Here is a 12,815-nt window from a genome sequence, read left to right on the forward strand (position 1 = left end):
GGGATAATGATGGTTTCTTTCCATGCCGTAGGATATATGCTAGTCGTAAGGACCACCTGAAAAATAGGGACCAGCGTGGATGCCACCAACTCCAGGACCAGTTGAAGGATGGCGGGGGACAGATTTGCATTCAAAGAGCAGCTTGCGAATCACCTCTTGAGATGGCGTTTTAAACCTAGAGAGTAGACACGGCTTATCTGGAGCCCCAGTGGAAGCCACCACAGGGAGCATCGGCATAGCTGTCCAGCGGGAAGAATTCACCTGCGCCTTGTCCGGGGGAAAGCTAGAATAGATGTTAAGAATTTTACTTTAAAAGAATTTGGCTATTTTGTTACAAAAATCTTGGGAGTTCTCCACTTTGGGCATGCCTAAGGGAGTAGTAAGAACATTAATAGTTCTAAATAGCTCTCTGGAGGAGTTAGCTGCCTCTCTGATCCTAAGTGTAAAATAGTCCGATTTAGCTACAAAACAAGCCTCTTTATAAGTATTTAAGGCTGATTTTAAATCGTCTCTCTCATTGTCCCTAGGATTCAGTTTCCAGCAGCGCTCCTTCTGTCGGTATTTCCTCTGTAATATTTTTAGATCCCGAGAGAACCATGGTTGGCTGGTTTTTTTTCCAATACGTGGTGCATAAGCCCTCATCGCCGCTAATGAGTCCATTGCCAGAGTGATGCCCTGATTAAAACTGGCAAGTGGTGACAGAGCAGACACCTTAGGATCTTTCCAACTCTGTTTTAATGTCGTTTCCAAAGGTTCTGTCTTAATACTTTTCCAAGATCTTAGCAATTTTTTCGGGGGAATGTATATCGGAAGAGGCTGTCTATCCAAGAATTTAAAAGTTAGGAGCGAGTGGTCAGTCCACTCCAACGGGCTAGTCGAAAATTTAAGTTCCTCCTCAGGACGGGTAAAAATCCCATCGAGGGTATGGCCTGCTCTGTGAGTGGCCAACCCTTCCTTTAAAACCCAGTCCAAAACCGCCATGAGGTTCAGAAATTCATTAACCAGCGGGTCGGTCGTATCATCAAAGTGAATATTAAAGTCTCCTAAAATAATTGCTTTAGGGGCCATGATAATGGGTTCCAACAGGAAAGTCCATGTAGAGAGGAACTTAGGGAGGGGACCAGGGGGGCGGTAAATTAACAGGCATTCTGAGACCAGGGAATTACTATGACAACGTTTAAAGGCCATAGTTTCACAGGCCTCTGACGTGCAGCTCGTGCTGCTCCAGATGCAGATGGGGTCGGACCTACAGATAATAGCCAGGCCTCCTCCTCTGCCCGAGGTCCTGTCTAACCTGTAAAAAGAGAAGCCTGCTGGGGCTGCCTCAATAAAGTCGGGATCCCAGTCCGGCCTCGCCCAAGTTTCTGTTAAGAAGAGACAGTCTATATTAAAGGTGGAAATGAGTTCACAAATTTCGAATTTGTGTTTGGGGAGGGATCTGGCATTAATGAGGGCAAAGGAGCCCACAACTCTAAAATCCCTTACACCTCCACCAGGAGCATGTTCTAGCTTGTTCCCTCCTTCTCCCCGGGCTCCCCGGGTTCTCTGTTCGTCCACCGTAAGTGGCGTAGGCGCTGTCCAGTTGCACTGCGCACACTTCCAGGCATTGGAAATGTCAGGAATTAGTGTGTGCGTGCATCGAGGGCCAGTGAAACTCTTAATTTCTGAGAAGGCATACCTGATCCTTCTAGAGCAAGCTGTAAGGTCCCTGGCCCTCCAGCCCTTTCTGGCGCGGACGTTCGGCGTGTTGCTGCCTGCATTTATCCCCCCTGGATCTAGTCAGGCTAGATCAACTAGACCGCTAACCGCGGTCCCTGCCGGGAAAACCGGAAGTGGGCTTTAACAGGCCCAGACTTCCTGAAACGGGTCCGAAAAACTGAAAGGGCCCCCGGCCCGAGATTATGTGTTCTCCAACAGCCCCCAGAAAAGCGTCACCCAGGTAAAAATGCCTAATTAGTTGTTTTGGCTAAAATATCAAGTGCACGTGCAAGTAAAAAGGTTTCTGTCTAAAGAGCCTAAAAACCGGCCCCTTCAACACTTTAAAAATGAATAGGAACACAGATTCAGTTTAACAAGAATAAAATGAGTAACAAAGCAAATATTGAACAATAGCAGTAATAGTACGGACACATGCGCTCACCTCGGTCAGCGCGGCCGTGTTGCTACCTGCATTTATCCCCCCTCGATCTAGTCAGGCCAGATCAACTAGACCGCTAACCGCGGTCCCTGCCGGGAAAATCGGAAGTGGGCTCTAACAGGCCCAGACTTCCTGAAACGGGTCCGAAAAACTGAAAGGACCCCCGGCCCGAGATTATGTGTTCCCCAACAGCCCCCAGAAAAGCGTCACCCAGGTAAAAATGCCTAATTAGTTGTTTTGGCTAAAATATCAAGTGCACGTGCAAGTAAAAAGGTTTCTGTCTAAAGAGCCTAAAAACCGGCCCCTTAAACACTTTAAAAATGAATAGGAACACAGATTCAGTTTAACAGTTTAACAAGAATAAAATGAGTAACAAAGAAAATATTGAACAATAGCAGTAATAGCACGGACACACGCGCTCACCTGTGCTGTAACAAAAAATAGTTAATTGAAATGAAATGTAAATTGTAAACGTACCCCCTTCATGCTGCTGGCCTTTAACTGCCCATCAAGGTGGGGTTAGGCTACTGTAAGTATGCATGTTGGGAGAACTGGCCAAGCTGGACATCAGCTGACCTCTTAGTCCAGCATCTTAGGTTCTCCAATCGCTTTCAGCAGTATATGCTGCACTGCTGGTCGACCCCCAGGTTAAGCACCTTCTTCGCCTTGGCCTTTCAGATGTCCTTCTTTTGATGGCCGTTGACCGTATGGACACAAGAATGGAAATTTAAAAAAAGTTTTTACTTTTTGTTTTCTTGTATTGATGTTACACAATTTAGATAAATCAAACACAAGCATTTTTTAAAAATTACAACATATGTTTTTTTTTAAAAGAAACAAATAAAATTGTTGTAACCTGTTGAGTGTCCTTATCACTTTTGATGTCCTTCTTTTACTAATTCCGGCTAGTGACATCATCTAGAGTTATTTGTCTGATAATACAAGTAACCAAAAAATAATTTGGCACGTAAAAGAATTTGGAGCTCATTACGAATCAGGCGGTCAAGGCAATATCACAAAATAAAATGATGGACAGAAACTTTTCAAACACCCCCAGTCACAGATCTGGGTTTAATCCATTGTTGCTTGTTTCTGGTCCAGAGAGGACCTGGCCTGGCAATTCGGACTGGACTGTTCCCATGGGGAACAGGGTCAAGACTGATTTGCATATGGCTGGGACAAAACTGGGGTGGCATGGTAAGCAAAAGAACGATGGATTGAACCTAGATCTGTAACTGGGGGTGAGTGTTTGAAAAGTTTCAACCCTCCATCCATAATCCTTCTGTGTTGCTAAAGTTGCCCTAAGTGGAAGGGGCATGCCCAGACGTGGGTCCCTTGCTCACTGTGCCACTGGATTCAAGCTATCCTGACTGATGAAGAGTGATACCCTGAAACCGGTCCCAGGATGCTTGAATCCTGTCCAGGGAGGACCTGGTTTGGTTGGACTGATCCCATGGAGAGTGGTCAAGACTGATTTGCAAATAGCTGGGACTAAAATGGGGTGACCTGGCAAGCAAAGTAACAATGGATTAAACCCAGATCTGTGACAGGGGGTGAGTGTTTGAAAAGTTTCAACACTCCGTCCATCATTTTATTTTGTGATATTGCTTTCTTCTATTTCCTTCACACTAAGAGTGGATGTGCTTCTGCAACACCACATACCTGGAGGCCTGGCTGGTGTTATGTGGGAGTGGGATTGTGTGTTCATGTTTTGAAGAGTGCAGGCTGCAGGGCAGGATGTAAGTGATTCTAATTGGTTTCACAGGAGGCATCAAGGCTTTCCTAAGGAGGCATCAATGGTTTACAAAGGAGGCATCAGTGGTTTACAAAGGAGGCACCATTGGGTTACAAATGAGGCATCTTTTGGATGAATCTCTGAGAGAACTCATTAAATTGCTGACTGAACAAGAGTTGTGCCACCGTAACAAGGAACATGTTTATTAAAACACACTCCCTGACACCCCAATGGACTGATGCAGATTGTGAACGACATTGTCAACAAAGTTGGCGGCTGAAGGAGATTGACTCTTCGCACCACCCTATTCATGCTAATGGCAAGCTGGTTCAGAATGTGAATGGTACTTCTGGAAACCAATCATTTCTAGGGATTAGTATGATTATGATTATGGTTATGAGTTTATTATTATTAGTAACATGAGTACTAGTAGTAGCAGTAGTAGTACTAGTAGTAGAAGTATTAGCAGCAGTAGTAGTACTAGTGGTAGTAGTAGTAGCAATAGTAGTACCAGTAGTAGTACTAGTAGTAGAAGTATTAGTAGCAGTAACAGTAGTAGAAGTAGAAGTATAAGTAATCATAGCAGTAGTATTAGCAGTAGTAGTAGAAGAAGCAGGATAGAATATGAGTATCTGGAGTATTAGTAGTACTTATAAGACCGGTAAAGGAGCATTTTATGCCAGATCTAAAAAAAATTACAGAAAATATAGACCTGAGTTTCCATCACCAGGAGTCTTAGCCTTGATCGAAGATGCCAAATTTCCATCTAAAAAGTTAATCTATAATTGTTTCTTTGTTTTAGGCCCTGATGCTTTGGCTGAAAGGTCTCTGTGTGCTGGAGAAGAAACTAAATGCTAATGAGAACCAGAAGGTCTTACATCAGTGTACAGAAAGACACAGCTAATAATCAAAAATGGGTTCATAATAATGTTATCAGCTTGAAATGATCCTGCCTTATAGGTCTTTGCAAATGTGACCAATTATATTAATCGCTGATTTCAGTTAATGTCGGTGACTTGTGATAATTATGAATTGTGTTATAGAAACAATTATGCTTTGCACTTAATATGAATGTGATTATCTTTTACTATTAAGACTGCAACTGCTTAGTTCATATAATAAATCTATTCTATTATGTAAAGAAGTAAACAACCAAAAATATTGGTATATTAAATTAAAATTGCAACAATTTCAACAAATGATGGTTTATCCAATAAAGAAACTAGCATAATGCACAAAGGAGAAGATGAAACAATTCACAAATCTAAACATTACAAGATAAGGGAGAACATAGAAATAGTATTTTAAAAAGTATATGCAAGCAGGTAATTGTGCAGCATGAAACTAGATTAGTTTGGTTACCGGCCGTTAGACCTGACATCCTTAGGGTGGTTTTCCTGCAACTTTCTGCCTGCCTCACCCCATTTTTCTGATCTTGTTTTTGTTGGTTTTAGCACTCTGTGCACTTTACCACTGCTAACCAGTGCTAAAGTGCTTGTGCTCTCTCCTCTAAACATGTAACATTGCTTCCACACCCATTTGGCATATTTAATTTACCTGTAAGTCCCCAGTAAAGTGCACCATATGTGCCCAGGGCCTGTACATTAAATACTACTAGTGGGCTTGCAGCACTGATTGTGCTATAGACATAAGTAACCCCTTTGGCAAGGCCTGTATATGCAGTTTCACTGCCACTTCGACTTGCATTTAAAACTACTTGCCACGCCTTTAACTCCCCTTTTATTACATTTTTGTTACCCCTATGGTAGGTTGTGGGTAGCATATAAGGCAGGGTGCTATGTATGGAAAAGACAGGGCATTTACTTATACGTTTTACATGCCCCAGTAGTGAAACACTCCCAAAGTCGTTTTTCACTATTGTGAAGCCTGCTCCTCTCATAGGCCAGCATTGGAAATTGTCCTTATATACTTTTAAGTTGTAATTTCTGATCTGAAAGGAGTGGCATTGTTATGTTTAGTATGTTTGAAATGGTAGTAATAAACCCTGCTTACTGGTGGAGTTGGATTTAGCACTACTAGTTTAGAAATTCCACTTTTAGAAAAAAGGCATTTATCTGCACGTACTGCTCTCTGTACTTTACAGCCTGTCTCCAATCCCGGACAGCCATAAACAAAGGACACTCAGCTGCATCTGCATTCATCTGTGGTCTTCTTGGACAGGCAGGCTGGAGGGGCTCTTTCTTACACCTCAAAGGCTACTGGCCTGACCTCACACAAAGAACTGATAACCCCAACAGATCTCCTGACAGACAGGACCGGGTTGAAAGGGGAACTGGTGTACCTCAAAATCACTCTTTGAAGTTTCCTCAACTTCAAAGGCACATTTGGGTATATATAATGGGTCTCTGACCCCCAAAAATCTTCTTCTGAATGGTCAACTGTACTCTGTCAGTGAGAATGCTGTGCTGCACAAAGGACTCATCTGGACTGCCTTCCCCCACAATTGATCCCCAAGGGCTTGGACTGAGCTTGCCTCCGGTTAAGAAATTTCAGGTCCATCAAAGGCTTCAGCAGAGAGAGTAAACCCACTGCATCGGAAAATTATTGCAATGCCTTCAAAATTCGATGCAGCGTCTGTCTCGCAGCTGAAAAATCACTGCACCACCTACCGGATCAATGCAGTGCCTGTTCATCCTCTCAGCATTTTTGGGACTTTTTTTTACCATAATTGAGCCAGCCAACCATTCCTATTGCCAACACATTTCAACCTGTGAATGAAAGGATATATTTGGGTGTAAGCTTAGATACTTTAAAACAATTTTTGGACCCCTGCAATGACTCCATTCTTGGTTGAGTCTTACTTCAGTGTGGGGGGCCATCTATGATGAAACATGCCACAAGACGTTGTGGGTGGATGACCCCTCATGTATCTTGTTTGATGAACCACACACAGAAGGACATTGTCCTGGGCTTCAACAGTGATAGGACACACACCCAGGTACCTCTTGAGAAGTATAATGTTGGAAAAGGACATTCTTGAGTGTTCCTTTTTCCCGTGTTGCTACTTTTTTGTTCATAATAATTAAAACTCACTTGCCTAGCCTTAAAGGCCACTTTGATTACGCATGTCAACCCTAAGGTAGGCCCTAGATAGCCAATTGGGGAAAATGCTATGTAGTCAAAAGATTGGACATGTACTTTTAAGTTTTACATGTCCTGGTAGTGAAAAATCTGTTTGTTTTTTTACTTCTGTGAGGCCTACCCCTCCCATAGGATAACTTTGGAGATTCTTATTACAGTGAATAAATTGTAATTTCCAATTGGGAGCAAGTAGCTATCTCATGCTTGGTGTCTTTGGAATTGTAATGAAAAGTCCTATTTATTCGTAAAGTGTGTTTTTTCATTACAATTTTGGAAAATGCCACTTTTAGAATGTTGGCAGTTTTCTACCCTTAGCCCTTTTGAGCCTGCGGTCTGCCTTGGGTCACATGAATGGATGTAATTGACAGTTAGACTTTGTGAATTCCTCCCAGACAGTCACACCATGGTGCATGGGTGCCTGCTTTGGCACTAGGCAGCTAATAGGGTGCCAGAACAGGGGAAAAGGCAGGAATGAGCTATATTCCTTTAAATACAGAACATTCCTTCCCTTTTTCTGTCACGTAGTGCAGCACAGCAAATCAAATCAAATCAAATCAAATCAAATCATTAGCATTTATAAAGTACGCTACTCACCCGTGCGGGTCTCAAGGCGCTAGGGACAGAGGGGGTGGTTATCGCTGCTCGAACAGCCAGGTCTTTAGGAGTCTCCGGAAAGCGGAGTGGTCCTGGGTGGTCCTGAGGCTGGTGGGGAGGGAGTTCCAGGTCTTGGCCGCCAGGAAGGAGAAAGATCTCCCACCCGCCGTGGAGCGTCGGATGCGAGGGACGGCGGCGAGTGCGAGGCCAGAGGAGCGGAGGGGGCGGGTGGGGACGTAGAAGTTGAGGCGTCTGTTGACGTATTCCGGTCCATTGTCGTGGAGGGCTTTGTGTGCGTGGGTGAGAAGTCGGAAGGTGATCCTTTTGCTGACTGGGAGCCAATGCAGGTGTCTCAGGTGTGCGGAGATGTGGCTGCTGCGGGGTACGTCGAGGATGAGGCGGGCCGAGGCGTTTTGAATGCGTTGTAGGCGATTTTGGAGTTTGGCTGTGGTCCCGGCGTAGAGGGTGTTGGCGTAGTCCAGGCGGCTTGTGACGAGGGCATGGGTCACGGTTTTTCTGGTGTCGGCGGGGATCCAGCGGAAGATCTTGCGAAGCATGCGGAGGGTGAGGAAGCAGGCGGAGGACACGGCGTTGACTTGTTTGGCCATGGTGAGAAGAGGGTCCAAGATGAAGCCGAGGTTGCGGGCGTGGTCTGTGGGGGTCGGTGCGGTGCCGAGGGCCGTGGGCCACCAGGAGTCGTCCCAGGCGGACGGGGTATTGCCGAGGATGAGGACTTCCGTTTTTTCAGAGTTCAGCTTTAGGCGGCTAAGCCTCATCCAATCTGCGACGTCACTTGATACGCTGCACTGCATAACTATTCCCATATACATGCCCCCATAGTCTTCAAAGTAACATGGATTGAGGTGGCTACCCCACCCCTGTAGTGGTAGGACAACAAATACTGTAGGTATAATTAACCCATGTGTAAATCACCTTGCTTCTGTATGCCCTCCTTTCACTGACATCCTATTTGAGTCATCAATCATGACCACCAGCAGCAAAGCTGAAACAAAGACTGATGCTGCTCTGCATGACTCCAAAGACTTCACCAGAAGTACTGTGACCACACTGTTCCTGCCCACACAAAATCTAGGTGTAGCTGAGGAGGAAGTAGCACACTATGGGCCTGATTACAACTTTGGCGGAGGGTGTTAATCCGTCCCAACTGTGACGAATATACCACCAGCCGTATTACAAGTCCATTATATCCTCTGGAGCTCGTAATACAGCGGGCGAGATATCCGTCACATTTGGGATGGATTAAGAGCCTCCACCAAAGTTGTAATCAGGCCCTATATCTCCTCAGACCCAACATTTCTTTTTTTAATCATTCATTTTTTCTATTGCACAGACTACATTCCAAGAGATGTGAAAGGGCTTTACAGAGAATGTAAAAATAGGCATATCTGTTCATTCCACATATTGCAGGAGCCTCTTTAAAATAGTTTGATTTTAACCTATTACTTAAATATTAAAGTTTTGTATTTATTATTTGGTAAGGTATGCACACTGCATTTATTTAACAATTTAAAATAGTCCTTAAGCACTGCAAAGTACAATGAAGTTTTAAAGTGCAATGATGGTATCTTTGGGCTACTTCTACAAATTCAGTTATACTATTTGAATTTTCATTTTTTTAAACAAATGTTTTAGTATTATGAAAAAAGTTTTTTTCTTAGTCACACCTTTCAACTTGTTCTCAACGGTTTGAGATTTTCCTTCCAGTTATTTCATTTTAGTATGCTTTATTTAAAAATAAATGTATTATTATCAAAGAGGTATGTTCTGAGTTACATTTTTAAATTCTCATTGTTTATAACACACATTTAAATTTCTTTCTTTGCAATAAAAAGTATTTTTAAACATGACTGTGGATGTAGATACTAATCTATATAAATATGTACTATTACTGATCAAACTAGTAAACTAGTTATCAAACTGATCCACAACTGAGAACCATAAATGTAGCAGAATCACAGTTTATTTGAGTTAGAATAGTTTTGTGAAAGAAAACTGCTGGTGAAATTATTGTTTGAATCTTATTGAAGTTTACTTTCTCATTTCATGGTATTATTTTGGGAGGTGTGTGTTAATAAGAACACACAGGGATTATTACTCATCAGATGTCACCTGAAGTCTTATCACTTAATTGGTACTTTGACAAGTTGGTAATTAGGTATTTGTACTGAAAAGTGTTTTCAAAATATTGTTCTGAACAGGTGGCATTTACATGAGATAATTAATTTATTGGTTTATATTAATGAGTTGTGTGTCAATATGTAGTTATATTGACCTGTTTTCTTCTTTATTCTTTTTTGTTGTCATTGTAATTCTGTTTCTCCCTGCAGATAATTTTTTATAATGTTTGTTGATTGTATGATGATACTATTTTGTTGATTCTTCTCTGGATGTAATATTTGAATATTACTGTGTCGGGATGTAAACTTTTCTGTATCTAGATAAATGACATAGTTTACTCCTGAGGATGCAACAAAACTATGGTTATAGTCACAAACAATGTGTTGGCTTGCTATGTCCTGATTTTAGATTAAATTATTGATTGAAAAAAAACCTTTTTGAATTTGATCTAGTATGAAACAAATAACTAAAAAATAAAGAAAAATGTGATGCTGAATTAACCTCTTAGCTGCTGCTCCCACGCCCCACCCCCCAGTGCTGAGCCCTTTTTTGGCTATTTGGGGTAGTTCACGCTTAGGTCTTCATAACTTTTTGTCAACATAAGCTATCCATGCCAAATGTGCGTTCTTTTTTTCCAACATATTAGTGATTCTAAATCAGAAAAACACATTTTTCAACACAATTTTGGCATTTTACTTGGACATGCTTAGGGGCATATTTATACTCCTTTTGCGCCGAATGTGCGTCAAAAATTTTGACGCACTTTCAGCGCAAACGTTGCCCCATATTTAAACCCTGACGCCCGAGCCGGCACACAAAGGAAAATGGCGCTATGTGCGCCAGTTTTTGGAAGCGGCACCCCGCTCTGCGTTAATGACATGCAGGGTAGGCGTTCCCGTCCAAAAACCGACGCACACAGCAGTGCGTCGTATTTATGCTTCCGGGCAAAAATCACTCCCGCGCGGCAGGCGGCGCAAAAAAATCACGCAAAGCACGAATATCGTGAAATTTTAACGCCTGGGTCAGGGCAGGCGTTAAAATGGGGCAAACACACCTGTACTTAATCAGAACACACAGAACAAACAACAGAGCAGCAGAGCAGCAGAGCAGCAACAGGGAGACATGGAGGTGCTTTTTCTTCAGCGTGCACATAGACGCAGAGCCCTGCAGCAACAACAGCAGCTACAACAACAACAGCAGGGACCCCAAAGACAGCGCAGAAGGCAGGAGAGGATATTCCGCCCAAGAACAACCCTGCATGGCCTCAGGGAACGAGACATCATCCAGAGGTACCGGTTGAACTGGCAGGCCATTCAGCAGCTGCTGACAAATATTGAACAGCAATTGGCCCCCACTTTAGAGACTCCACGCACTATCCCAACAGAAACAAAGCTGCTTGCCGTACTTCACATGCTGGCAAGTGGCTCCTTTCAGACAACTGGTGCCCTGGTTGGTGGAATATCACAACCATCTTTCTCTGCATTCCTGCCTAAAGTACTGGATGCCATCATTCGCCTGACACCCCGCCACATCTGCTTCCCTAACACACTGCAGAAGCAGCAGGAAACCAAACAGGGGTTCTACGCCATCAGTGGCTTCCCACACGTCCTTGGTGCAATCGACTGCACACACGTACGCCTTGTGCCACCTGCTGCGACTGAACACCTCTACCGCAACAGGAAGCACACACATTCCATCAACGTGCAGGCCATAGTCGATCACCAAGGACTGATCAGCAACATTGTGGCTAAATATCCTGGAAGTGTACATGACGCATTCATCTTCCGTCACTGCACCATCAACCAACACTTCCAGGATGGACGATATGGCAATGGACTACTTGTTGGTAAGGACAAAAATCTACTTATATACTCACTGCACAGAAACCCTCTAGGAGAAACAACCCATACACCACAATAGCAACACCTAGACAGGAACACACTGAGGTACTCACATCACTAGCCATGTTTCACAAGTCACCATTGAACCTCTCACACATTGGAATTTACTCTACAGCTTAGTGTGAAGACATTAATGACTGTGGTTGCCTAAATGTCACCTTGCAAATTTGAAGGCTCACAATAACCTGTACAGTAACACAATGCATAAGTTTTAAAGGATGGGATGGCCTGGGTATGTTCATATGAACGTTTCTAATACACTTTCATGTTTCAACTCTTCATGGAACTATCATCACACCCCCAGTGAGGACACACGGACACCTGTGTCACAAGTCACAATGCAAGGGAGCGCACACTGTACTTGAGAAACCAATACATCCTGCTGACAAACAGTTAGCCAACAAACACTTGCTCAGCCAAGGAAAAAAAACAATGCCAAAGTTTTCACCAACAACCATAGGTTGTCACATTAGTACACAAAATAGTCACAGACAACACAACACAACTACTGCCATCAAAGATACGTACAACAGTGCCTCCTACATCTAATTGATACCATTCTGTGTTTCTCTTTCAGCTGATCAGGGGTATGGCATCCAGCCTTGGATAATGACACCATATGGGAACCCAAATACTGCTGCTGAGCGGGCATACAATGACGCCCACAAGAGGACACGCAGCATTGTGGAGCGGACCTTTGGGATCCTAAAGTCAAGGTTCCGCTGCCTTGACATAACTGGCGGTAGCCTACTCTATTCCCCAGAGATGGTCTGTAAGATCATACTCACTTGTGCCATATTACCCAATATTTGTGTGAAAAGGAACATTCCCCTCCTTGAACCGGACCCAGACATGCCTGAGGATGACGAAGAGGAGGATGCTGGCCTGCAACAGGAGGGGGAACAACATAACACGGCAGCAGGAGTGCGTAGGCGCCAACAGCTTGTCAACAATGTTTTTACTTAATTTATTATAATCACTTGTATTCCACACTTGTAAATAAACACAGATAACAATCACCACATCATGCTTTGGCCTATTCATTTCTGACCACCTTTAGTTTGAAATTGCTGAAGATGAATGTCGTCTCATTCAGCAAGAATGCTATAACATTCATCACACCAAAAATAAACATCACAAATGTATGCACAGAGGGTAGGATGTGACATGATACATTACCATACACAGAGCCCAACAAGAGTACAAA

The 12,815-nt window shown here is 43.3% G+C and overlaps 1 protein-coding gene across 3 annotated transcripts in view; it reads left to right on the forward strand.

Moving 5' to 3' along the window:
* The window catches only part of LOC138246670 (carcinoembryonic antigen-related cell adhesion molecule 21-like), a 253,270-nt gene extending 243,182 nt beyond the window's left edge, over positions 1 to 10,088 (forward strand). For all 3 annotated transcript variants that reach the window (XM_069201422.1, XM_069201423.1, XM_069201424.1), the window contains one exon: positions 4,675 to 10,088. In XM_069201422.1, coding sequence (XP_069057523.1) covers positions 4,675 to 4,681 — 7 coding nt within the window. In that variant the 3' untranslated portion in view covers positions 4,682 to 10,088. The remainder of the gene's footprint in view (positions 1 to 4,674) is intronic.
* Positions 10,089 to 12,815: the final 2,727 nt, after the last annotated feature.

Source organism: Pleurodeles waltl, chromosome 7 (assembly GCF_031143425.1).
Source record: "Pleurodeles waltl isolate 20211129_DDA chromosome 7, aPleWal1.hap1.20221129, whole genome shotgun sequence".
In the NCBI taxonomy this organism is placed as follows: Eukaryota; Metazoa; Chordata; class Amphibia; order Caudata; family Salamandridae; genus Pleurodeles; species Pleurodeles waltl.